Below are 26,385 nucleotides of genomic sequence, written 5' to 3' on the forward strand. Positions count from 1 at the left end.
AGCTTTGTCACTCACTGCTGAACTCTGAATGAGGTATATAACTTCTCTTAGTTTCCATCTGGGCATCTGTAGGTATGCTAATACCTAGAAGGAATTCACACAAATCTTACTCTACTGTAATGATGCTGTAAGTCTCTGCTGCACTTGAGATTAGCAGTTCTCCAGGGATGAGGATAAAGTTGGTCATACCACCCGCCAGGGTGGTTTTTCCATATGATGGGAAAAGTGGGACTGTCCATGCCTGAAGGATGTTACTGGCACTAAGAACCCAGGGGCCAGGAAAGCTGAGTGTCCTGCAGTGCGAGGGACAATCATACAATACAAATGTTCTATTCAAAATGGTGAGAAGAAACCTACCACAGAGAAACACTAGTCCATAGTCAATAATAATATTTTTTATTCTTCTTTATAGTTTCAAAACTTAGCACAGACCTATAACAGGAGGGCAATAAATGCACGTTGGCCAAGTGAACAAATGAATTATAAGGATTATTATTTGGAACAAACCGGATTAGGCCACATTAACCATGACTGTTACATTTTCTTATGCTCAAGATCCGCCACGTAGTACTTAAAGGCAAATGTGAGCAGACCAAATGGTGTGCTCTGAGACTTCCTGCCAGGACAATCCTCACCTCTTCTGCTCAGCTGTGTGGCCACTCCCATGAGAATACAGCCTGGCTAGACCAGGAACTAGGGCCACACACTCTGCATGAGAAACAGAAGTTTCAGCAGCTACCCTGCGACAGAAATTACTGACGGACTTAGTTTCTACCCCATTCATGAATCCTGGATCCACTCCTAGGACTCTACTCACCTTCTGCAAATCCATGGAAAGCTGCTGAATGAACGCTTGGAGCTCTTGTTCCTTTTGCTCCAGGGCTGAGATCTTATTTTCTGCTCCTGTTTTTGAAGCTGTCACACGATCTCTTCATTGAAAGAAAGCAGACAAGAAACACATTTGGAAATCTCATCTAAGAGACACTCTTCTACAGGAAAAATACAGATGGTTCTTTATATGTCAAGGTTGCAAATGTTAGCCATGTGAAGATTATCAATGGAGAAGACTCCTTAGCTCTTTCTGAAGTAGAAGCCCAAAGAGAAAAATTCCACCCAGTTTTAAGCAAAAAATCGTGATCTGCCTTTGGTTACCCAATAGCTCAGAAACAAAAACATATCTGAATCACCTGGCAGGCTTGGAAGCTGAGCTTCGGCAGGTGAAGGGGAGGGAGGGTGTTGGGTGTTAGGGGTAGAGGGTCTCGAGCCCTGGACAGGTAAGGACAGTCTAGAAGCCTTTGCCAGAACTGAGATCAGAAAGTGTTGCAAAGAGCAGTGGGGAAGGCAGGTGAGCTATACAGCCAGAGCTACACTAACACCGCTTCCCATGGGCCCCACAGACCAAGCAAGAACCTCTGTTCTTCCAGCGCTGAGCAGTGTCTCTGCAATTCTTCTAGCTTCTGGCTCAAGTCTGATGATATCTGACTGGAGGTCATCAACTCCTCCTGGGTGTGACTAAGTTCTCTGGTTCGTGCCTCCAACTCTTGCTCCATTTTCCCCAGACTTTCTTCTTTTTTTAAAAGCTGATACAAAGACAAAGTTTCACTGGGCCACTACTAAGAAATAGTACTGAGACCCATTTTTAAAAATATGGACCGACAAGCCAAACTTTCATAACAATTTTGTGAGCTTATAAGGGGCCTGGTAGTAAATCAGAAAGAAAAGGAAAAGGAAGCACATTCCAAACAGAACTTTCCCACTTTGATAAATCGAAAAACATACACGTATGATTAATATCAAAGACTACTAGGGTATGTTCATCAGCAATCAGACAGTGATGACTAGTAACATCAAAGTAATGAATCATCTATACAGCACGTAGCTACGAAAACAAAATTGCGCACCATGTGCTTTACTTTACTTAGTTCCTGTTGCTGGAAGCCCTCTAGTTCATCCATTTCATCCCTCCTTTGGAAAAGATTCAAACTCTGGTTCTTCATTTCCTGCAACTGAGCTGCCAGAAACCTTTTCTCCTATTTGGAGGAAGAAGACATCATCTCAGGCAACGAAGACACCACAAATCCATATTATGTAAGCAGAATGCTTTTTTTAAAAAAAATCTACACAAAGTTTTAATTTTTATTCAGCAGAATTCTTTTTAAAACTTCTTAAAGTTTTATTTTTAAGTAATCTCTCCCTGCAACGTGGGGCTCGAACTCACGACCATGAGATCAAGGGCTGCTCGCTCCACCGACTGAGCCAGCCTGGTGCCCCCAGCAGATTTCTTAATAAAGGACAATCTTTAAAAAACTCTCTTGTCAGCAGACAATAATACGTAACAGGAAGCTTTACGGTGGTATGACCGATACAGCATTATCTAACTCTCTTTAAGTTCAAAATAAACGTGTTTTAAATGATATAGCTACGAATAAGGGGAAGAAGGGCAACAATTACTTGACACTTTAAAGTTCCGAAGTTTGATTAGAAATTGCAGCCATTCATTTTACATGTCTGTTCTCAGTGACATACTGAACTGAACAACATGCATAACTGGGGTAAGACAGAGTACCCTGAGAAAATTCGATGCATTTAAGTAGAACTGATGTCAGTTAGCAATTTCAGTTAGGAAGTCAACAAAAATTAGACATGACTGGTGTCAGCAGGTTACAATTTACTAAATGACAGCTTCCCAAGATAGATTCTCTTCAGGACAAACCCTGCGGCTGCAGTTTCCAATTCCTGATTGAAAAGAAATCAAAACAGTCTAAAAATAACATTTCCAAAAATTACAGCGGCTTCAAAGACCTACATAGATGTCTCATTGCTCTTCTGGGTCTAAAATATTTCCCAGTCCCTCTTTGGGCAGGGGAGTGGGCGTAGGGATTGCCTTAGTGCACTGAAGTAGGTTTTATTTAGTTCAGTCCTGTATGTATCCTTTACCATAATTTTAAAAGATACATAAAAAAGAATTCAATGAGAATTTACTACAACCTAAGAGTTTCTTTTAAGAAAAGAAAACTTTAACCTAACCCATACCTCTATATTTAAGAAGACCATCATTAACACCATGTTCAGATTTTTTCAGCACAAGTTTCTTTGGGAGATAGCTTGACTTTTCTGTAATTCTTTCCTTACATGAGTATGTTCAAGCATTCTTTAACTGATAAATTGATAATCAGATTTCTACAGAACACACAGAGACTTCTGGTTTAACTTGGAGTTTTATCCCAAAAATGCAGCAACAATAAAACTCATTTGCTTAATAAAATGAACACATTATATATGTATATATATATATATATATATATGTGTGTGTGTGTGTGTGTATATATATATATATATAAAATGAGTTATATTATTTCATTTTTTAAAAAGACTTTATTTATTCCTGAGAGACAGAGAGAGACAAAGAGAGGCAAAAGGAGAAGTAGGCTCCCTGTGGAGCAGGGAGCCCGATGCAGGACTCGATCCTAGGATCCTGGGATCTCGACCTGAGCCGAAGGCAGATACTTAATCGACTGAGCCACCCAGGTGCCCAAACAGTAAATAGATTTTGCGACTGAATATATCAATCTAAGAAATAATTTTTCTACCATGAAGAGTAATTTAGGAGTATTTGATGAAAAGAAAAATGAATTAGGTAGCAGCATATAATTTGGGCTGAGGGAGCTGACTTTTAAATTAAAATGTTTTTCTAACTATAGGCCTGAAATTTCGTCTTCCTGTTCATGTCTGGGAGCCAGGAATACATTACATTAAGCACCTACACAGTGTTACACAAGCTATGGTGCTAGAGTAATCAATTTTCCTCGTCTGTGTTTAGCCAAGAAGTGCTCTTATCTGCTCAGTGCTGAGCCTTGAAAAATGCCCTCCTTCCCCACTGCCTCCTCAAAAAGTATTCCTAACATTACCACAGTGCCAATTAGGGCCCCAGCAGGAAACAGATGGCAGTCTCGAATTGGGTATTTTGAGAAGAGTTTAATAAAGGGACTTTTCAAAGCTGTGGGTGGGTAAGAAAGCACAAGGCTAATGTGCTCGTAACAGTTGGGTATGAAGGGGCAAAGGGATGTAGAGGTTACGAGAAACCCAGGAATATCCAACTGAAGCTGTGACCTTTGGCCATGGGATACAACTAACCTGAAGGGATTCCACCTGGAGAAGGCTGGAGGAATAAATCCCGACCACACGCTTCTTTCACCCCCAGTTCCTCTAGAGCTCCCCGCTGGCAGAACCCAGCTGGAAACCAGAGGGCAATGGAGCCAGGCTGATGCGATTTCCATCAGCCTCCAGGGACACAGAGAAAGGTGAGAGAGGGGTGCAGAGGATATTGGGAGGAGCAAACAAAAGATATCCAGCACGCCCCTCCAGAAAGGGGACCACATGAGCCTTTCAAGCTGGTGTCGAATCAACCAGCAGCCTAAGTCTAAGCGGCGGTAGAGCGCTCAGCACACTAGGTACTGCAGAGGCCATTTTCCAAGCCCTGAGGAGACGCTGACGTTCAGACCGAGATAAAAATAAAAGATGAACTAACCTTTTCAAGTTGATCCATTTTTTCTGACCATTCCTAAAACAAAACAACAAAAAAGTACAGTTTCCAGGAAAGAGTATCAGTAACATAAGATTTTCAGAAAACAAAACAACCTAACTTCCCCTGCAAAGCAAGCAAGCAACCAACCAAAACAGCAAATAAAAAACCCCATAAAGTTGGCTCGGTATTAAGAGAACCAAGAGTCCTAAAAGGAGAAGAAACTGAATTTTATAAAAAATTCTAGGACACAAATATAAACCCGCAGATGTTTACTAAGTAGAGCGCCCAACAGAGCTGTAATGTGGTGTTCTGATGCAGCTTTTCACTTTATTCCTGAGTGTTTTTCCACGAATACTATCATTATTTCTTGGGAGTGAGTAACTGGTAATTACTGAGTTGGTAACTCTGTAATTGATATTTAGAAATTAATTTAATCAAGGTGAGAGGGACAGTCTTCATCAGCCCCTGATAATTATTTTCCTTCTTATTTTACCAACATGCTTTACGCCGTCTGGTATAACTTAAAGGAAAAAGGATTATGCCCCTTATTCACAAATCATAGAACAGGAGGAAAAATAACCATCGGTACAAAAAGCTACATTCCAAGTGCCTACAATCAGAATCCACCAATTTTAGATGATATCTTCATTTATATACATTTATACCGTAGTTATCCATTAAGTATTGGTGAATAATGTTTTTTTTCTGGCTAGCAAATGTCCTAATACTCACTTTAAAATACTCACTTTAAAACCAACCACCCACCCACCCAGCCACCCACCTACGGTAGATGAATTATATATTTTAAGTGAAACATAATAAATTGACCCTGTCTTAATAAATCAAGATTATCATAATATCTTGATGTTTTTCTTAAATTTAAAATGCCATCGAATGAAATATACTTCATAATTATTGTAATAGCTAGTAATAGTACTATTTTCCTTTCTTACTGTTATTCATTCAAGATCTGTCAATGGATGGTTTTAGTGAGATGACAGGAGTTCCTTTCTGTCTAACTCACTGGGGTTGAAGACACTGGGGCACAGAGATTTTAAGAACTATGTAGATCACAGAAACTGGCTAGCGTGACAGCATTCTCCACTCTAAGAGGCAAATACTTGGGGTCTAGGCCTTGAGACAGGTTTTTAGAGGACAGACACCGTTGTCCTTCTCTTGGGATATGCCACCAGGTTAGGACACATGATTTCCCTTCTCCCTGTTACAAAGCTTCACAGAATGACAGAATGATATTCTCATATTCTGGATGCATTTCATGATTACAACTGTAAATTATAGCATTCCTTTTCTCCTAGGCTGTAAATATTTTCTACCAGGTTTATGTCATGATTTTTGAAATCATGTCACTAAGTGAAATCTTTCCACCAGTCGTGGGCGTCACATATAAAATACCTGGTCCTTTCTGGCTAATGCCAAAGCCAGTCCTTCTGCCATTTTGGCTCTGTTGGCTTGGAATGTCTCATTCTGCTCTTGAAATTTCCGCATGGAAGCTGTTAACAAAGAGGCTCTATTTGAGATATGGAAATATTTCAGAAACGGCATGACAAATAGCCCATGTGATTACTTTACAATTGTCACCTAACAAAAAAGATCAAGGTCACATAAGTGGATAATGAGACTGGGAAAAAACTGATCCGTTTCAACTTTCCCAGAATCTTTTGGGCTTAATAATAGACCACAGTTGTTTTTTTGCTTTCTCTTGTTCTGTTTTGGTAATAAGCAAGTATATACATTTAGAAAGATGCCAAAAGATAACTTTTTCAATGGTACAATGACAGAACATGAGTTAGGTAGGTTGCTAGAAGATGCTACTGCTGTTGCTAAGTGATGGTTACTACCACTTTATCAGAATTAAAAATAAAAACCAAAACTAGGCAAAACAAAAAACCTTTCTTTCACTTTGTTTTCCTTTACAATTTTTTTAGTATATATTGTATCAACAGAAAGTAACTTTCTACTTCTTTAGCATCTTTCTTGGATTGAATCCAAAAGAGAACATACGAGTTACGACAGACTAAAGAAAATGTATGTTCTATTGCTGCAGGAGTGAAGACAGCTAAAGACTTCCCCCCATTCTGAATGCAGCAGCATGAAGCTACAGCTAGAACCAGGCTCCTAATCTAGGTCTAAGGGCCAGGCACATGGTTTTACTAAACTCTAAGGGCAGCCAATAAACTGGTCAACTGGATGAAGACAAGCTGATGCACATAATGACCTTCTCCTAAGAAGCATGCCCGTAACACAACATAAATAGGAATTGTATGGTTATAAATTTCAGACAAATGTTTTATCACCCTGATTAGGAAGTACACTTTCAAAGATTTGAGCTATGATGAAGGACAAACTTAACCATACACTTTTGTTTCATTAAAAAAAACTAAACCCTGAAAAGATTGAAAAAAAGCAGGAAAAAAATACGTACAATCCTGGTGTTTTTCTAACGCAATTTCAAGCTTCTCTTTTATCTTCTGCAAGTTTCGGACCTGTTCAGCATAGTCTTGGGTGAGGAGGGTGACGCACATACCAGGAATGGACAAACATCAGGAAAGGAAGTTAATTAAACAAAAAAATGAGTGAAAATGATGATGATTTTCTCAACCCGAAAACCACTGCTGTTAAGGAAAGCTAGGCAGACAGCCTCCCAGTAACGATGAACAACACAGGCAAACAGGTATAGTACAAACCATCCACGGTGTAAATGGTGAATACAAACAGGCAGATTGGTTTAGCCTGGATAGAAAGCAAGAATTGGGCCTGGTCTGGTCATCAGAAATGCCCTGCTCGTCAATTTCAAACCTCAGTTTTTACTTCCCCTTAAAGTATTAGCAATAGGATAGGGCAAAGGGAACTCACTGAACAGCTCACAGTCCATACAACTGAGTTAACAGTGGTTGGGGCAAGGGCACACACCTGACCACAGGGTGGTCTTTACCGTGAAAGTACTTAATTCTCTAGAAAAGTCAGCTTTTTTTCTACATGGGAACTGAGCTTCCTATGCCATACTAAAGGTGAAAGTGAGAATTAATTACATAGGTGGCCAAAGAAGATAGTATGGTATCGTGGAAAAGTAGGTAGGCTTGGGCCAATCCCAGCTCTGTCAGTCTGTAGCTGAGAGACCGTAAGCAAATTATTATTTTTTTTAATTTTTTTAAAGATTTTATTTATTTTATTTTATTTTATTCTATTTTATTTATTTATTTATTTATTTGACAGAGAGAGAGAGAGGGAACACAAGCAGGGGGAGTGGGAGAGGAAGAACCAGGCTCCCAGCAGAGGAGCCTGATGTGGGGCTCGATCCCAGGACTCTGGGATCACGCCCTGAGCCAAAGACAGCCGCTTAACGACTGAGCCACCCAGGCGCCCCCGTAAGCAAATTATTGATCCTAAGTATTAGTTTCTTTACTTATCAAATGATGGTATTAATTGTAATGGCCTCAGATGCACTTAGTAAACCAGGTGTTTTATGTGTCCTAATTAGATAACAAAGTAGGTGTTTTCTATGCCAGAAGCACCTGACACACTTCAGTAAGAGGTTCGGTAGGAGGGAGCTGCTGCTGCTGCTGTTCATACGGAACCTGGAGGAAGATACCCAGGACATAACTGGGCTTTGTAAGTGTCTGTTCTCCGCCCTGTCCCTTCTCTAATTTCAGTCAAGCCCAAACGACTCTTTCGTTTGTATCAGGGAAGGCACGTAGTATTTCACAGCTTTCTCCCCAACATTAAACAAATGTAAAGTTATTTCACCTGTTCCTGATTATTATTTACAAGTAGCCATAATAGGATTGTAACAGCTGAATTTAAAGAAGACTGTAGTTAAGAGTATGGACCCTAGCTAGCAAATCTGGGTTTGGATCCCAGCTCCACCACCTACTACTTGTGTGACCTTAACCTCGCTAAGCCTAGTAAGGCTATAGTGAGGACAAAAGGAGATAATGGACCAACTGGGAGCTGTGGGCTATACTACAGACCTTTGGTAACCTCACAAACACAAATATTTCGCATACAATTTGGTGAATTTTGTAGTCTACTGCTCTCGCTCCAATAAAATGTGCATAAGGCCAAGGGACAAAAAAACACAGAAGCCACTGACCACTTCACAGGATGAAACTTTCAAAATGTATCTACTGGCAGAAACCAAAATAAGAACTCACAACTCTATCACAAACATGCCCTGCTCAGGCAAAGGATATAATGGAAGTTGTGTAAATTGTAAACTACACACAAAAGACATAATGAGAGTTACGGCTTCCATACAGGTGTTGAATATCGTTGGAAAGTGGTCTAAAGACCCAGAAGGACACTTACACAGGTGATATGTAGCTGTAGCAAGTGGTAACATAGCACCAAACCCTCTCTGGTGCTGAAGAATTGGTCTGTTGGCCATTCTCTACAAATACTATCCTCTACCCTTCTCCACCTGAAAGCTATGCTAACGGGTGAAAGATTGTCAAATCTAGTCTACATATACTTTTAATACCTTTTATATCCATTGCTAGAAACCTCAGGAGCAGAAAAACCTAAGTTGTTGTTTTTTTTTTTTTAACTTTAAAACTCGGTTTTGAATTTACACTATTCAGTACACTAACAAAAGGGAGGAACAAAAAGGGTACAAATTGCTCCATTTTCACTAAGAAATACGTCAATATATGTCAATATAACCACAAGGTTATACTATATGGCTATTTAATATAGACAGAGGGTCAGCCAAGGCAAGTTTTCTTTGCTTGCTTTTTATGAATTCTTGGACATACCAGAAAGTCTGGCTTCTAATTTCCGTATCTGTTCATTCCTTCTCAAGAGCTGGGATGAAAGATCTTCTCTAGAGCTGCTTCCATCAGAAGCCTGTTGAAATACAGACAAGAAGAGGTCATATTCATACATGGGTTGTCAGCAGTGTGAGACCCCAGTACTGAACCAGAAAGCAACAACTCTTGTTTCAGGATTCATTATACTTTATGATCACTGAGGAGCTTCTTAATATACCTGGGTCCTAGCTTCTCTACCTGTAAAGCAGGAGCAACACTACCCCCTTCCACCATGTGGAGAAGGTAGGAGATGCTAAACAGACAAACGGGGTGTGTGTGTGTGTGTGTACACGGTACTAGAATAAATAGTGGTAAACAAATCCATTATGATCATATCACCCCAAGTATATAATACAAAGAATATATTTTCAGTGATAAAAAAAGAAATCACTTTATTTTTCCAAAGGTAAAGTCCTGGGAGAAGGGGGGCAGGTTCTTTAACAAGGGGTCAAAGGCTGGTGAAGAACTAATCACTGACGTTGATAAAGTTTCAGTATCTTCATCAAATATGCATCAAAGACTTTAGCAGACAATATGGATTTAATAAACAATATATTAATGAGACATCAATTTTCCCCAACAATCTATTTTATTTTTAAAAAATTTTTTTAGATTTTATTTGAGAGAAAGAGGGAGAGAGAGAGAGAGCACGAGCAGGAGGAGTGGCAGAGGGAGAGGGAGAAGCAGGCTCCCTTCTGAGCAGGGAGCCCGTCACAGGGCTCAATCCCAGGACCCTGAGATCATGACCCAAGCTGAAGGCAGACACTTAACCAACTGAGCCAGGTGTACCCCCAACAATCTACTTTAAAATGTCTGGATACTACTACTACTTTGGGCACTGCTTACTATTGCTAGTAAGTAACTTACTTTATCTTTTTTCTTTGGATTATAAAATTTTTAAAAATACAGAAGAGTAGGGAGAATGGTTTAATGAACTTTCTCCATCTACTTTAATAACTGCTGACGTTTTCCCTATTTGCTTTATTATTTTACTGAAGTACTATAAATAGCAGATATCATGACATTTTGCCTTAAATACTTTGATAGACATTTCCAAAATATAAGGTCAATTTCCTTTATAGCCACAATACCATTATCACACCTAACAAAATTTTATCTAATATCTAGTCTTCAGCCATGTTTCCCCATCTTATACCCAAAATATCTTTAAAGATGGTTGACAAATTCACTTTAAATATCTATTTATGCATCTAGAAACTTGCCCAGTCCAACATTTATTGCGACTTGGTAAAGTTTATAGTTAAGAGGCAGTCTCTGGAGGTGGAAGACCTGGGTTAACGTCCCATACTCACCACTTATAAAATAAGAACTTGGGCCAATTAGTCACCTTCTCTGTGCATTGATTTCCTCATATGTAAACCATGACAACAAACACGATCAATCTCACAGAGCTGTGATGAGGGTTACATAAATCAACACTCGTCAAGTCCCTAAAACAGAGACTGGCACGTAATTAGTTTTAACACATATTACCTATTATTAGAAGTTATGATTATTACTGTTAGTGAGAGACATCCTCTTCTCAGCTGTGCTAAGCATTGGGAACAGTGGTGAAACAAAGAGTCCCCACCTAAAACAGCAGCAAAAGCAGCTACTATTATGAAATGCCTGTTAAGAGCCAGGCTCTACATGAAATGTTTTATTCACTAGGCAGAAGAGGTAAGATGGCAGGCCTGCGATCACAATCCTTAGCAAGGTCTGCTTGTAAGGCCAGCCCTGGGCTGGCCTATGGGAACTTAGACTTTGAAAGGGTGCCCGCCATTCCTGATAAGAATGGTTCGCTGTATCTAATCTGTTTGTGTACAAAAATATGGTTTATGCTGAACACCTGTTTTCCTTCTAGGAGCCCGGAATTTTGGTAAATGCTTGGCAAAGGGTGCCTATGTGAAGAGCCTCCAATAAAATCCCTGGGCACTGAATCTCTAAGGAGCTTCCCTGGAAGACAACATTTTATGTATGCTGTCACAACTCATTGCTGGGGGAATTAAGTATGTGCTTATGTAACTCCAGGGGGAGAGGACTTTTAGAAGCTTGCACCTGGTTTCCTCCAGGCTTTGCCTCGTGCACCTTTTCCTTTTGCTGATTATGATTTGTATCCTTTCACTGTAATAAATGACAGCAGTGAGTAAAACCATGCTGAGTTCTGTGAGTCCTCTTAAATAATCGAACCTCAGGGTAAACCTTGGGGACCCCGACACAAATACTTTAATAAAAACAAGTATAGTTCCTATTTTACAGATGTGGAAACTAAAGCAGAGAAAAGGAACTTGCCCCAAGTCACATAATAACGATGAAGCTGGGAATCCAATCCAGGTCTGACTCCTTAACCTGACCTGAGTTCCTAACTATTACTCTCTACTGCGTTTCATAAGCCTCCCAGTTTAGTGAGAGACAAACAAGCAAACCACCTACGTGTAATAGGTGCTATTACAGTGGTCAGCAGGAGATAAGCGGCCGAACTCAGCCAGGAGTGGTAAGGAGTAGAGGGGGTGACAAGGGCAGGTCAGGTCAAGAGAGCTTCCTGAAAGTAACATGTAAGTGTTGAAGGGAGCACAAAGTTTGTCAGAGGAACTCAGGAGCAAAAGGAAGAGACGAGATATTTCAGAGAGAGGAGACATTTCAGAGAGAGGAGACAGCGAGTGCAAAAATCTGTGGGCAAAAATCCACGTGGGCAAGGAATGTTGCCCATTCCAGAAATGCAATAGGTTCAACGTGGATGGAGCACAGGGTCTAGGAAAGGAGAGTGAGATGAGACTGGATAGGTAAGCTGTGCCAAGACCATGACAGTTTACCACTGTACTGTGAGTTTGCACTTCATCTTGAAAGTGATGGGAAAACAACTGAGGAGTTTTAAGCACTGAAGAGACAGGAACACATCTGCTTTAAGGAGTTACTGGAGGCAAGGAGCCCAGATAGGCTACCACATTCATCCAAAAAAGAAAGACAGCTTGAAATAGAATGGAAGTAAATGCACTACTAGTAATGGAGTAAAGAGAGCAAGTTTGAGACATTTAGAAGATGGAAAACCAAAATACTTGTTGACTGGACACCAAGAAATGGAGGGAAGAGTCTAAAATGCTTCTAAGATTTCTTGCTGGTGACTTAGGGGATGGAGGTACACATTTGGAGATGGAGTTAATGAATTCACTTTTGTTCATTTCAGAATCTGAGACACTAGAGGAAAAGCATCTGGTTGGAGAAATCTATGCAGTGGGATACACAAGTGTGGAGATACGGAGTAAAGTTCAGAATGTATAGAAAGTAAGTTCAAGTAGATTACTTTAGAAGTCTCAAAGGAAAATACTTCCAGAATTCAGGCCAGTATCTCTATCTGGAATACTTTCAAGTTGAGAGACTTCATTTAGAATGTCATCATGAAGGCAAAGCAGGTACTTCTGCCACAGAACTCAGCATTAAAAATATATCCTTCAGCCTGGGGATCAAATGTGCATTACATTTCCTGTTAAATATAGCAGCCAAAGATTTAGATCAGGTAATCTTATTGTCCCATCCCAATAACCTAATAGCTTCTGCCATGTAATGTGACCCAGGACAGGTAGTACAAGAAAGGAGGAAGAAGACTCATCTGACCCTGGAAAACAATTCAATGTCTATCATCAGGAAAAGACAGAGATAAATTGTGGCCTTGTTAGATGCTGGAATCTTACACAGCAGTAAAAACAAATGAATCACAGCTTTATGGAACACAGATGTAATCTGGAAACATGGCGAATTAAAAAAAAATAAGTTCGAGAAAACTATGAAATACCATTTTTATAAAGTTCACAAATAAGCAACATTAAGCAACAAATTATTTATAGATATATTACATATCTGGGAGGAAATTTTAAAAATCAAGAGAATGATAAATACAAAATTTAAGATAGGGTTATCTGGAGGGCAGGGAGGAAGAAAGTGAAGTGGGCAGGAGCACACAAGTGGCTTCAACAGTATCCACAATGTTCTAGTTTTTTGAATAGGTGAAACATTAACAAGCGTTCATTTTATTTTTATGCTTTACACTCTACATTTATATTACATACATTCTTTTACATATATCAAGCATTATAAATTATTTTCTTAAAAAGATATCTGACTCTGAGAGGATCCTGTCATATGCCAAAGACACACTTTTAATCCTACCTAACACAACAGCATCTTCATTTTCCTGAAATCTTTCCATACACAAAGGTCCTTTACAAATAAGGGACATACTGCAGTCAGGGGTGTCATCTTTTCATCAACTTTCCCAGTAAAATAGTACACTCTGGCTAACTCCACACCATAACTCCCAGGCCATGTTAGGCAACAATGACTTAAAGTATATTTGTCTGCAGAGATAATAGGCCAAGGCTTTTTGAGAAATGAAATATAAAAGAAGATGCATAAGGGATAAAAGGAGTACAAGAGGACAATGTAGACAATATGAAAAGGGACTCTGAAAAAAATAGGAAAAAAAAAAGAAAAGCGCCTTAGAGTAGGGAAGAATCAGATATAAACCCCAAATAATCTTTCAATTTTAAAAGAAAATATTTATGGAAAAGACTCTCTGAAATACTATTTTAAAAAATATATCAAAACTGTACCAAATATTAAAAACTAGAGAAGATACTTACAAAGTCATCTCCTGAGTCCGCTCCCATAGAGGCAACCGATTCCTTGCTCACCGACCGTGGGATCCTAGTAGCACCTCCTGGCCTCTGGGCCACAGCAGTCTCTTCTGCAATTTTCTTCTTTAGTTTTGCAAACATTTTTGCTGTGTGGCTATCCTGCACGGATGGCCAGCTCGTGAACCACCCCAGTAGTGTAGTCCTTAGGCCAGCAACCAGGACTTCAGAGACTGGTGCCTAAAAAGTTCCAGACATCCAAGATAGCTGCATTCCCACTTAAATGTGGGCCAAGGGCTTACAGAACAGTATCTATAAATCAGACAAAAGAGAGCTAAGTTAAACACAGGAGAGATATCACCGCTGAGTTATGTTAAGCTTTAGGTTTCAAAATTAAGTTTCATAATTTTACATGTACATTTAATAGAACACAATTGCTAAACATTTAAAAAGCACTCAGGTGCTTCACATGCATAAACAGATAAGGAAATCCAGTCTCGAGGAGATGAGGTAATCTGCCAAAGAGTGTGTGCTTAAGTGGCAGGGCTGGTATTTGAACCCAGGACTCTGACTCACACGTCCTTTTTCTTTATTACGCCACATTGGTTATGGCATATAACACATACAGTACAATTTCCCAGGGTACACATTAACATCACATAATGGTTTGGAATCCTTCCCCCAATATTAACTACGGTTTACTTTTTTTTTTTTTTTTAAGAGGAAGACAAAAATATGTACCCAATATGGGGATAAAGGTATAACATTCTAATGTTCTAGGACGGTTTGCCATCAGCTGTTGACTAGAAAAAGCTGACAACCTAGAAAAAACAGGCAAGCCAGACAACTATCCTATATAAGCATCAGATACTCTTAAACATTTCCTAGAAATACTGCATGGTTCTCTTTTAGGGTGATTAAAATGACCTGAACTCAGTTTCATCTTCAGAATATTTTACATGATATTCAACATGGGATTCAAACGGCTTTTCCTCCCAGTGTTATATGAAATACCAATATTCTGGTTCCAACCCTAACTTTCCATGTTCTGTGGAGGACACGTAAATTCTGCTCTAAGATCTACAAATGACCTCTTACCACTTCAGATTATCCATTTAAGTCTGTACAATTCTTCAATGTCTGTAAAGCCCCTACTCACCTGGCTTATCTACCAGATTTAAAACAGCTTGGAAGTCAAAGCATTCTGTCCTGCATGAAAACAAGATAAAATGCATTGGGTATTTCCTTTCAAGAAAGGCCAAAATGTTGGGGGGAATGGAAGAGGAGAGAAGGAGGATTAACCAGAAGACAGAGGGGAGAATCTATCACTGCTACAATCCTCAGTGGGCTACCTTCGCCTTTGCATTTGTGATCTGCCCAACAGCTTCACCAACAGGCACAAAGAAAAGAATTTCTCATTGGTGCCTAAATTTACTTCACCTTGGGAGCCCCGAGCAAAATCAACTTGAACAAGACTGTGGTTTCCTAGGGCCAGTATTTATTTCTCAGTTGATTCTGACAGTCACACATTGTTTGTTTACCTGGCCAGACCCGGGCTGTCTAGTCAGAGGGCCTTGACTCGCACCAAGAACGTCGCTGAGAAAAAGAATGGCTAAATTGGGTAAAAAAAACAACTGCCTAACGCCCAGGGATAGGCAGGTACCTGCCGCGACTGTCTGGATCCCACTCACTCAGGCTCCTTCTAGAACCGCCCGCGTTTGGACTGTCAAAGAAGGGAGGGACTCAACGTCTCTCCCATCTGACAGCAAGGGAACTGAGACCCGGAGAGGAGGGCTGACTTGTCCAAGGTCGCTCCGGGGGGTCAAAATCCTGAAACCCTAGGCTTCAGACTCCCCGGCCGGGAAGCCCCTCTGCCCACACCCCCGCCCTTTCAGCACCCCGGTACCGCCCCCCGCCTTGGGTTTTGGGCAACCCCATCCCGGCCGCTCTGGGGGCAGACCGAGGCCACCGGCAGAAAGAGGGGCCTCCAGGCATCTCCGGCCCCCGCCCGCGCACCTGCCGCTCTCTGGGCAGCGGGCAGAGCCCCGCCTCCGGGACCTCTCGTGAACGCCGGTCCGCGTCACTAGCCCCCACGGCCCGCCGGCGAGCGGAGCAGCGACCCGGAACCGCACCTCCACCAGCGCGCCGGAAGTGGCTGCGCACGGGGCGGGCCTGCCACGCGCATGCGCCCGCGCGCGGTCTCCGCGGTCGACGGCGAGGTCTTCGGGGCTGCGGTTGGGTCGGAGCCGCTGGAGGGCGCGGGCGCGAGGCTGGGCGCTCCCTAAGACCGGCCTGCCACGTCACCCAGCGGCCCGACGCGTGGATGATGACTGGGTGGCCAAAGCCTTTATTGTTGTTTTTTTTTTTTAAGGGGGCGGGGCGGAGCGGGGAAGTGGGAGGAGCCTTGTGGCAGAAAGGATAAGCACCCATTTGGTGCCTTGGCGCCAGCGTGTGCTGCACGGAACGAAGGGAGTTTCCGTTCCGCTTCCCGCATCCCAATCCCACTGCGCCCTGCACAGCTAGCTGCCTTGCCACCGTGTAGTCAGGTGATCACCGAGAGTCCCTGCCTCCCTCCTCACACAGAAGCCAGCGGCTTCAGAAACTAGAACCAGGTCTTCGTGCTTTGTGACTAGTTTTTAACTTTGGTGCCTATAACCTACTGCAGGTTATACGTTTTATATCGCAACGCAGGACACGCATAATGTACTATTGAAAGAAAAGTTTCTAGAATCATACCCTTATGTAATGCACTCCGAAATATTGCATTTCATTAATAAGGTGATGGCACCACCACTACATTCATTTCATTATCTTTTAAGGGGCCTCCAACTTCTGACAGTTGAACACACTCGGTGGGTAAAACTGCCTCGTTCAAAGTTAACACTGCAAATTAGCCTACGTCCGCTCTCTGGACTCCTCAACGCCAACCAAGTCAGACATTCCACACTGAAGTCATTCTTGCTCTTGCCCAGGACCCCAAAACAGCCAGAAGGTCAGCAGCTTCCATCCCCCCTGCCAAACAATCCTCTGCGTGTGACAGTTTTGACCACTTCGAGCAGGGCAGGGAAAAAACCAAGACTAGGGCTCAGAAGACACCAACTAGAAGAATAAGCATTGAAGCTACGACCCCAAGACAGTCTGAAGTGTCTGAGGTATTACCTGAAAGAAGCAAACCCTAACAGAGTAGCACTTATGTTGTCAACAATCCTGAAGGACCAAAAACTTTAAGCAAATAATGTTTATTTTTATATTGATGATACACTTAATATACACGTGGATTCAAGATACAAAATTCATTTACAAGAGTTCACACCTGATGAATGTAGTCACATTCCTAGAGAACATTTATCAATGCAAAAATGTTTTCAATACACTGACAACAAAAATCAAATTTTCTGTAATCTTGTTATTCAATAAACATCAAAACAACGGTTAACTTTCCATCCTCTACCATTTAAGTGCCCTTAAGGTGGTAGGCACCATAACAGAAGAAAACATTGGAAAGAAGGGCCTACTGAATCCACTCTGCAGAATCACAGTGTTTACTCTGAAATTCATTTAGTGAAGTAGTTAGTGAAAGGCTTGCTATCCTTTATGACAAATCACATATCATACAAGAGTCAAAAGTGACGCAATCAAGAAAATAAAATGTTTCAATAACTTCTCAGTTTCTAAAGTCTATGAAGTATTAACTGTAACAGACAAAGCAGAAAAAGGCTACTGAAAAGGAACACAACAGGAAAACATTCTTAAGAGTATGTATGGCTTAAGCAATTCAGAAAAACAACAAATAAGACTTTCACAATACCACAAATGTTCAAGTCAAATGATATTGACAATGTAATTTCCCCCTTAGTCATTGGTAGTAAATAGCCCCTTCAAAATTTATTCTACTGACAATACATATAAAACTAATGAATCCAAATGGTTTGCTGTCTCATAGAGCTGAGTTGACAGATTTTGATCTAAAATATTAACCCACAATACCCAAAATTTAGTACAAATGAGCAACAAGACAAAGTCTCAAGGATTACAGTGATTTGTGAATAGCTAGATAGGCAACCAAATAGCTTCATTATTTGCACACAGATTAGCAGCACTTGGATAAGAACTGTTACATGAAAATTATTGTGCTTCAATCTCTTGAGGAGAGCTAATAAATATAACTCTATAATCCCTATAGTGTTACAATTCTAGAACATTTCAGTTACAGACGAGCACAATTTTTAAAAAGTATTTCACACCACTACAAAATCAAGTAATTGTTTTCTCCAAATGTAATTTCTGCTATGATTGAAACAAGGGCATTTATGCCTAATATCCATAATATAGACAATAGGTTCGCCATTATTTTCAGGGAAAAAGATCAAACATAATAACTTATTTTAACTACTCTGTGATTAGCTTAACCTTTAGTGATGATTTGAATAAAGAAAAAGGATATTCAACCTTACAATGGAAACTGCCCAGAGAATATAATAATGTGGCCTGAAATGACAATAATATTTAGAGGAAAGTAAGGAATGATTTATAACTGCTTCACCTGATTCAATGATTAATGAACCGCTATTTGTACTGGTGCTACACAATGAAGATAACCTATCTGGTTAATTTCCTTCACTTGTAAGCTCTACTGTGAAAATGTCAGGACATTGTATCTGCCTTTCCTATTATCTAAGTCCTGTCTACCTCAAGGGGAAGAAGTCTCTAAAATATAAGACTCTTTGATTGTTGGACAGCAAGGTTTATTAAAGACAAACAAACAAACAAATCATTGGAGAACTAGCCATATGGTCTATGTGGCAAAAGGACTGCATCCAGATACCTATAAAAAGCTACGAACGTGAAGTCCTAAACTATTTTACTGAACCATAAAAACTTATTTTTAATAAGATAACCAAGAGCTAAAACAAAACAAAACAAAACAAAATAAAACCAAAAAACCCCCTCATTCTTCAGGAAATAATAAAAATTCTTATTACCCTGAAACATTCTAAGCAATTTTTTTTCCTGCAGATTTTTAATACATCACAACACATACTTATAATTTAGGAAAAAATCATAACATGCAAAGGAGGGTAGGAATAAAATCTTTATAGATGCAGTGGTTATTTTTCTATGGTTTGGAAGTATTTACTTTGCAATTATCGTATATTATCATTTCACAATTTATAATGGTTGATCATACTGATTTGATGTTTGAGAAAAACTTATGGGTCAAATTTTAACGTTCACAAATCTTAATTTTCACCACAGACAAGTGGATATTCACAAAAGCTTCGAAAGAGAAAATAATACTAGTGATATAAAAATTTAAATACTGTTTACTGCAGACCTATAGGAAAGCTAGCTATAATTCCCTATTTCATTCTGAACATGATAGAATCACTCACTTTATTTTCATTCCATAAACCTATCAGAAGAGTAAAACTCTGAACAATAGTATTGTCAATAAACAATACTATACCTAAAAAGATGATTGTCTTAAGATACAGACTGGAAATGTTCACTGAAATAGGAAAATATTCCTAATAAATAGTATGTTTTATGACCAAATTCAGGCTTAAGTGAATCTGGAGTGCAGAATTAACAAAATGTACTTCCAACTATTAAAAAACTGAATCTACTATTCAAATAATGTTTTTTTTCTTAAAAAATCACACTGCTTAGAGTAGTTTAAGTAATAACTTTTAAAGAAAACACAAAAGAGATTAACAAAAATATTTTGAAATTAAAAAATGGTACTTCAGTGATTACCAGCATTATACAGAAATGGAATTCTCAAAAGTTACACCAAACTAATAAGTGAAAAATACCAATCTGAGCTTAAAAAAACATTTCATATTTACAGACTTCCAAAGGAAATATTTCTATGGCACCAACAAGTCAGTTACACTTAATTTAATACATTTATCTTTACCCAATTTCAGGGTATGTCCCCCTACACTATCCTGACACCCTTCCCTTCAATAGGTGATTGATTCCATTCACACATCAATTATTTTTCCTTAAACACAAGGCATGCTTAATAAGTCTCTGTTCAAAAACTCAGTGAAGCTGGAACACAGTGAAATACCATGTTCTGAAATTTTAGTTTGAGGACGATGCATTGCCTTTTTTTTTTTTTTTTTTTTTTAAAGGTAAAGTGGTCACAGTATCCAGGAAAGCCTGGGAGGTGCAGCATGAATAGGAATAAAGTATCAACGTCTAAGAGTACAGAACAGGGGAAAGGTTTGGTTTTCTAAACAATTCTTACCTTACTTAACTGCAAAGTAACTGGCTTTACAACTGTTAGAAACAGAGGTCATGTTCACAAAGTCAATCTCATCTACCACACTTCTTCCTGTTGCTCCTTTCCTCAAATTAATGTCCATACTGAGCCTGAGTCAGTTCTATGAATTTTAAATAGCGTAACACCTGCTCTGCTACTCTCCAATTGCAATGAATGATTTGGTTACTACAACAACAGAATGTTAGACACTATGACATTTTCGCTGATTTTTCAGAAATACTACATTACCAAATTTTAATATTTATTTATGAAAAAGGCAATTACAGCTTTATTTTAAATTTAACACTGTAATTGAGAGGTGTTACGAATAGCTGGCTTCTTATTAAAAATACAACAAAGAGGCAAAAGTAACATTTGTTGGGTGGTAAAACCGACTTCTGACTCCAACTCCTCTTTCTAAGATAATTTAATATTGATCACAGAGATGAAATCGTCTGAAAAACAATGGGGTAAACAGTTGTTCTGCAGTTCTATCATGCAAAAAATAACCTCTATTTAATTTTTGCGGTGAATGTATTCAAGTGTAGACTAAAACAAAACATCTACGCTTGTCCATGCAAATACACAAGCCAGGTGAAAACAGGAGTGACCGAACTTTGATACTCTGTGACATTCCACGTTCACACATTGGCACTGCACATATTCCCTGTCCTCTAAGAGGATATCCTCCCCCACCCATCATCCTTGGTAGAGGTTTGGAGGCCCAGATTTGATAGCACGCCATGCACCTAATATTAAGAATTCTATTTCATGTGTGAATATATCATCAATTTGCAGAACACAAGTGGTCTCATAGAGACAAAGAAATATAACTGGAGGCATTTTATTCACTAGAAGCATTTTCTCAGATGAGCCTACTCATCTTTGATATGTGATTCCAAAAAGAAAAATCTATAGTCTGAAATGCCAAGACAGGACTAAATTAATCACAGCTGCTGCAAATATACAGATTAATAATCTCCTATTCCTTATAAACCCCACCCCACTTAGGTACAGCCTTCCCCTAGCTAATGCCCCTTTTTCTGCCTCACAGAGACAGATATAAAATGAGACACATCGGTGAAAACACTGTTCCAAAATTAAAATTTAGTATCAGGTATTGACATGGCAACTACAAACAAATTTCTCTATTCAAAGGACATGTTCCTATCTATTTTGAAATGTGATCAAAGTAATTTTTCCACACCCCTTAATTCTCAATATAAATACTACTCAATAATAATTCTCAGCTATGGGTCAAGAAAATAAATGACTAATATAGCTTAAGAACCTGCTGGTGTCTCAGTTTCACACACTAAGGTTTTTCAGGTTTATATCACTAACTTATCATCCATTTAAATGGAAATTGGCAGATGTTTTAAAAGCTAAGAATATCCTGCTTTCTGTTAATATTTTCATATCCTAATTCCAACTCCAAAAATTAGCCAATTTTACCCAAACACAAGCCCCTCAAAACAGAGGCTCATGAATGAGACATAGCCACAACCTAATTACAGCAGCATGAACAATGCCACTATGATGTCCTCACAGAACTTAAATAAATTCAGCCCACAGTGGGTATGGGTATATAATATACACATACTGCATCATTGCATACCAATATATTTACAAATCTGTACATATATACAAAAAAAAAGTATACAGAGATATTGCATTTAGCATCACAAAAATATACACATGCGATCACAAATAAAATAAGATCTTCAAATAAATAAGGTCAACAAAAGAGCCCTCCGTGTAAATACCCTTTATATTCTCCAAACACGCACAGGAACATATACATCCAAAATATCACCAGGAGATCCATACCATTCCTATTCATAGCAAACGTTTTTACTCACTTAGGGTAGGAAGGTTGTTCTGAATCACTGGCAGTAGCCAAGTTTGCTGACCCTTGGCACCTTACTCTATTTCCAGTCCAGAATGTTCTCTATATATCAGGCTGATTACAAGTCTTCATGGATAACTAAGTACAAGATTTTTCAACTGAGTCCAAACCCCTTTTAAGAGACAGAAAGTTACGAAGTCACACAGGTCAGAGATTAAACTTGGAGAATGCTAAAGAAAGCTTCGCAGATGGATATGTAAATCAGATTGGAAGCTTTTCTGTTTTCCTCAATGAAATTCAGTACAACTACCACCTAATCTGTTTCAGGGAATTCTATCACAAGAAGAAAATAAAAGGCAGGAGCCACAAGTAAGGAAGAAATAAAACCCAGATCCTGTATCCAGAAAATTTCAGTCATGACCAGATTGCAGTTTGCTTTTATAATTTCAAAACGTTTCAACTTGGTAACAATATCAAGGGTACAATAAATTCTCTGTGCTTTGAGAGGTTTTGAGAGCACCACTTCCTAGGAGGAAAACACACACACATATACAAAAAAAAAAAATATATCCTGGCTAGAATCAAGGCTAAATTGTCTGAGTTGGGGATTTCTTATAATTAATAAGTAAAAATTTGCGGGGCTGATTTCCTGGTTTCAATACTTGATATATTTTTAAAAATACCTTAACCTTTTGTGCCAAAATAGAAATCTCTAATTATTCCTTTCTTGTTCATTATACAAAGACTGGGCTGAGGTTAGGAGATTTGAGTTTTTGATCTAGCTCTGCCACTATGAATAAACATATAGATTTTTGGGGTCTCAGCTTTCTCTTCTGAGAAACAGGGAAAATAGCTGCTTTATCAACTTCAGAAATATACGGATAAAGAAAGAAAATAATTCCATTGTGCTTAACGCTGTTTGTGTGTACGGGAATTCTTGCAATCCTATACCTTGTTTTGTTTGCAGTGATTCTTAAAGGGAGGTGAGAGACTGTATCAGAATCTCCAGGGGGAGGCTGTGCAATTTGAAAACAAAGAAGTGCTTTTTCCCATTGCTTTCCTTTGTTCTTAGTTCCAATGTTTAAATTTCTATGCATTCTAGAATTAAATAGATAAGGGGCTTAATATTTTTATATTTATAGAGGGGAGTGGTATGCATTGAAAAAAAGATTCTTTGCCAATACCCATGGGTGATTGTCCTTTAGTAATGTCTTAAAATGTAGAAGCTTTGTGATAGGTAGAGGATGGTTCATTAAATGCTACCTACGCTTAAAATTTTCATAATAAAAAGTAAAAGGAAGGAAGGAAGGAAGGAAGGAAGGAAGGAAGGAAGGAAGGAAGATGAAGTGTTTGCACAAATGTAATCTTCTCAATAAGGCCTACCCTGATCACTCATTTAGACACTGTTCTTTACCCAAAAACAATCAAAACATTTCCCTTGCCATGTTCTAAATTTTCTTCATACAACTTACAACTCTCTAACATAAATTTTCTTACTTATTATGTTTATCGCCTGACTCCTCCTACTAAAATATAACCTTCATGAAGACAAGGATTTTTAAGTCTGATTCATTTGCTTTCCCAATGCCTAGAATAAAATCCAGAATATAGTTGTTCAGTCCACATTCTTTTGAAGGCATCAATGAAACAATAGTTTAGAATTTTCTAGCACAGTTTCCTTTCTTAAAGATTCAAGATCGCTTCAGCTCACTTTAGATTTTTAACTACCAGTAAGAAATTATACTACTATCAGCTCAAGGAACAATGTCATCATCTAAACCCTTGCTGTGATTTCTAAGACCCCTTGACCTTGGGCAAACATGTTTCTAATCACAAAAGTTCTAATTTCGTCACCAGGTTAGCTTCTACAATAATTGAGACTCAGATATCTTTGTGAACAAAAACAAGTTAAATATGAGTTAGAAAAGAAAATGTCTATGCTAAACTCAGGGAACTAGTTTTCCAGGTGGCACGGGGAGGGAAATCAAGATTGCAATTATAGAACCAAAGAACTGGATAGGACGTGGGCTAATGCCCTCATTTTACAGATGAGAATACTCTAAAACAGAAACATGAAGACACTTGTCAAAGGGCATAAAGCTAGTTACCGCGAAAGCCGGGATTAGAACTCAAGTCTCCTAGTTCTCAGACCAGTGTTCTTTATGCTAAACAAGTGAGAATAAAGCTCAGGAGGATAAATATTATTTTAAGCATCAGAAGAGAGGAAAATACATGATGTCAGGTACATTACTGGCACAGAACTTCAGGGGGACTGAAACAAGAGGTCTGCCTATTGCTGTAATCCAGGTGAACACCATTATGAAAGGAAAGCCAAGAAGTTTATAAAGGTACTGAGAAAAAGAAAAGCAGTCTTTATCTGATATAGAAAAACAACCCACTAGGCAAAGGAAATCTCCCTCCTGGATAAGTTTTCTAAAGCTTTCTGAAATAATGTTTAAAAGAACAAACAAAAATAATGGAAAAAAAAATGAACGAAATACCATGAAGTTCCCTAAACCCAAGAACAATAATTTCAAGGCTTCAGATGAAAAATCAGCAAATTAGAACAGGTATATGAATAACTTAGACCCAAATTAATTCCCTATGCCCAAAACGAAAACCAAGTTAAAAATATTACAGTAAAATTTCCCTAAGGACACAGGAAAGAGGCACCAAAAGCAATCGCCTTATTTCCCCTGGGACTGCCAGAGGTAGAATGTAAGCCTGTACAGAAAATTAGGTAGAAGGGCTTTTGGTTCATAGATTTCTGAACGTGAATGCTGTGGAGTCAAAAGAAGGGGGATAAAACCCAAAGCATCATCACTAATGCTTATGAAATTATGAAGGGGATGACAGAGAAGAAAAAACACACAAAAATATTATATATGGAGTCCTATCTAAAATAATAAAAAATCTTGTGCATGAATATAAAATATTAAATATAAGGAGTTTTTAAAAAACCTTATTTCCAAATTGTCAATGCAAAAGTTACTTCCATTTCAGCTACCCCCAACTAAAATTAGTAACATCTCTGACTTTGATGAATCATAAATGTGAACTAGGCAAAAAAATTATAACCTCTGTACTACATGCCACAGCCTTCAATCTGGATAGTCCTTAAACTTGATGTCATGAATCAAGATCTAAATAGAACTCCTTATGGAAACATTGTATTATGAAAGCAACAATCTGATTTTTTTGACCGCAATACTTAAAAGTCTTTTTTTTTTCATTTCCAGCATTCATATTACAAAGAAAGCAAAATATGCCAGCATATCTCATGATAACACAGGGCTCACACATTCCAAGTGTTATTTATCATCTTAAGACTTCAGTTAAGGATTTAACTTTCAGATGCAAATCAAATCCTATACAGTTTCTGAAATTATGACAGTATTTAATGAATTAAATGATTTCAAAAATTGTCTTGATTATGCTTCAAAGAATCACACATTTGTCTACCTACTAAGCTGGAATGAAAAGAAATATTATGGAAAGACTGTTCTTGATTTTTAATAGACCATGCTGGCTAGTTTCATCTTTGTGAACAATGATATATTTTCTAAATCCACACATTTAAGGTCCAAGTAGAAGAGTTGGATTTTCCTCATTATATAAAAATAAATGATTTACTCTTCTGAGGGTGACAACATTGACTATTTGTGTGTAGGGACAGATGATGGAGGTAAGTAGGCATACCTCAAAACCGAAAAGTAAAAATTCTAAGATTAATTGAGTTTTTTAAAAGACTTGAAAGACTGTATTTTAAAACAGTTACCCTAAAAGTCTGAACAATTTTTTCAGTTTGTTTTTTAAAATGGTGGCCTTAAATTAAAAAATTAAAACTAAGTAACACCACTATGTGTCTGTCATCACATTAGAAAACTGCACCATGTAAAATCTGTGGCAAATGAAAAATTGTTTCAACAAGAGGATTTTTGTTTTAATAGTCATCTATGGTACTCTCGAGGAACACGTTTCGAACATCTAGAATGGATGCTAATTCCAGAATGTGCTTCTGGAGATGAGGGTTCTCCACTGTTTCATCCCTTGGCAGTTGTGGATATGATTCTGGATAGTTTCGTGTTTCCTGGTAGGCAAAGAAGAGGGAAGTCAAGTTTTATAGTTTAATGAAAGAAATTAAATGCAACATTAAGATTATTGTTGTTAACATTAACAATATTGGGAATAACATAATATGTATCTCTGCATCTTAATAGCAGTATACTTGTTGAACACAGGAAATTACTGACATGACTACTTTGACCTTAAAAAATTACAGTTTC

The 26,385-nt window shown here is 38.6% G+C and overlaps 2 protein-coding genes across 6 annotated transcripts in view; both read right to left on the reverse strand.

The window, feature by feature from the left end:
• Positions 1-16,149, reverse strand: part of GOLGA1 (golgin A1) — a 46,202-nt gene extending 30,053 nt beyond the window's left edge. The window contains exons 1-10 of one of the 3 annotated variants that reach the window (XM_026513952.4): positions 15,996-16,149; positions 15,139-15,188; positions 13,989-14,291; positions 9,298-9,388; positions 6,969-7,043; positions 5,939-6,036; positions 4,529-4,561; positions 1,902-2,030; positions 1,411-1,580; positions 818-929 (exon numbers count right to left, since the gene is read on the reverse strand). In XM_026513952.4, the coding sequence (XP_026369737.3) occupies positions 818-929; positions 1,411-1,580; positions 1,902-2,030; positions 4,529-4,561; positions 5,939-6,036; positions 6,969-7,043; positions 9,298-9,388; positions 13,989-14,123 (843 nt within the window). In that variant the 5' untranslated portion in view covers positions 14,124-14,291; positions 15,139-15,188; positions 15,996-16,149. Of the gene's footprint in view, positions 1-817; positions 930-1,410; positions 1,581-1,901; positions 2,031-4,528; positions 4,562-5,938; positions 6,037-6,968; positions 7,044-9,297; positions 9,389-13,988; positions 14,292-15,138; positions 15,189-15,520 lie in introns of all 3 variants that reach the window. The other 2 variants (XM_026513953.4, XM_057313753.1) reach the window with 2 other exon arrangements.
• A 1,053-nt stretch (positions 16,150-17,202) lies between these two features.
• SCAI (suppressor of cancer cell invasion) overlaps positions 17,203-26,385 on the reverse strand; it is a 134,664-nt gene continuing 125,481 nt past the window's right edge. For all 3 annotated transcript variants that reach the window (XM_057313754.1, XM_026513954.4, XM_026513955.4), the window contains one exon: positions 17,203-26,189. In XM_057313754.1, the coding sequence (XP_057169737.1) occupies positions 26,043-26,189 (147 nt within the window). In that variant the 3' untranslated portion in view covers positions 17,203-26,042. The remainder of the gene's footprint in view (positions 26,190-26,385) is intronic.

The sequence above is a fragment of the Ursus arctos genome, unplaced genomic scaffold (assembly GCF_023065955.2).
Source record: "Ursus arctos isolate Adak ecotype North America unplaced genomic scaffold, UrsArc2.0 scaffold_18, whole genome shotgun sequence".
NCBI classification, from domain to species: domain Eukaryota; kingdom Metazoa; phylum Chordata; class Mammalia; order Carnivora; family Ursidae; genus Ursus; species Ursus arctos.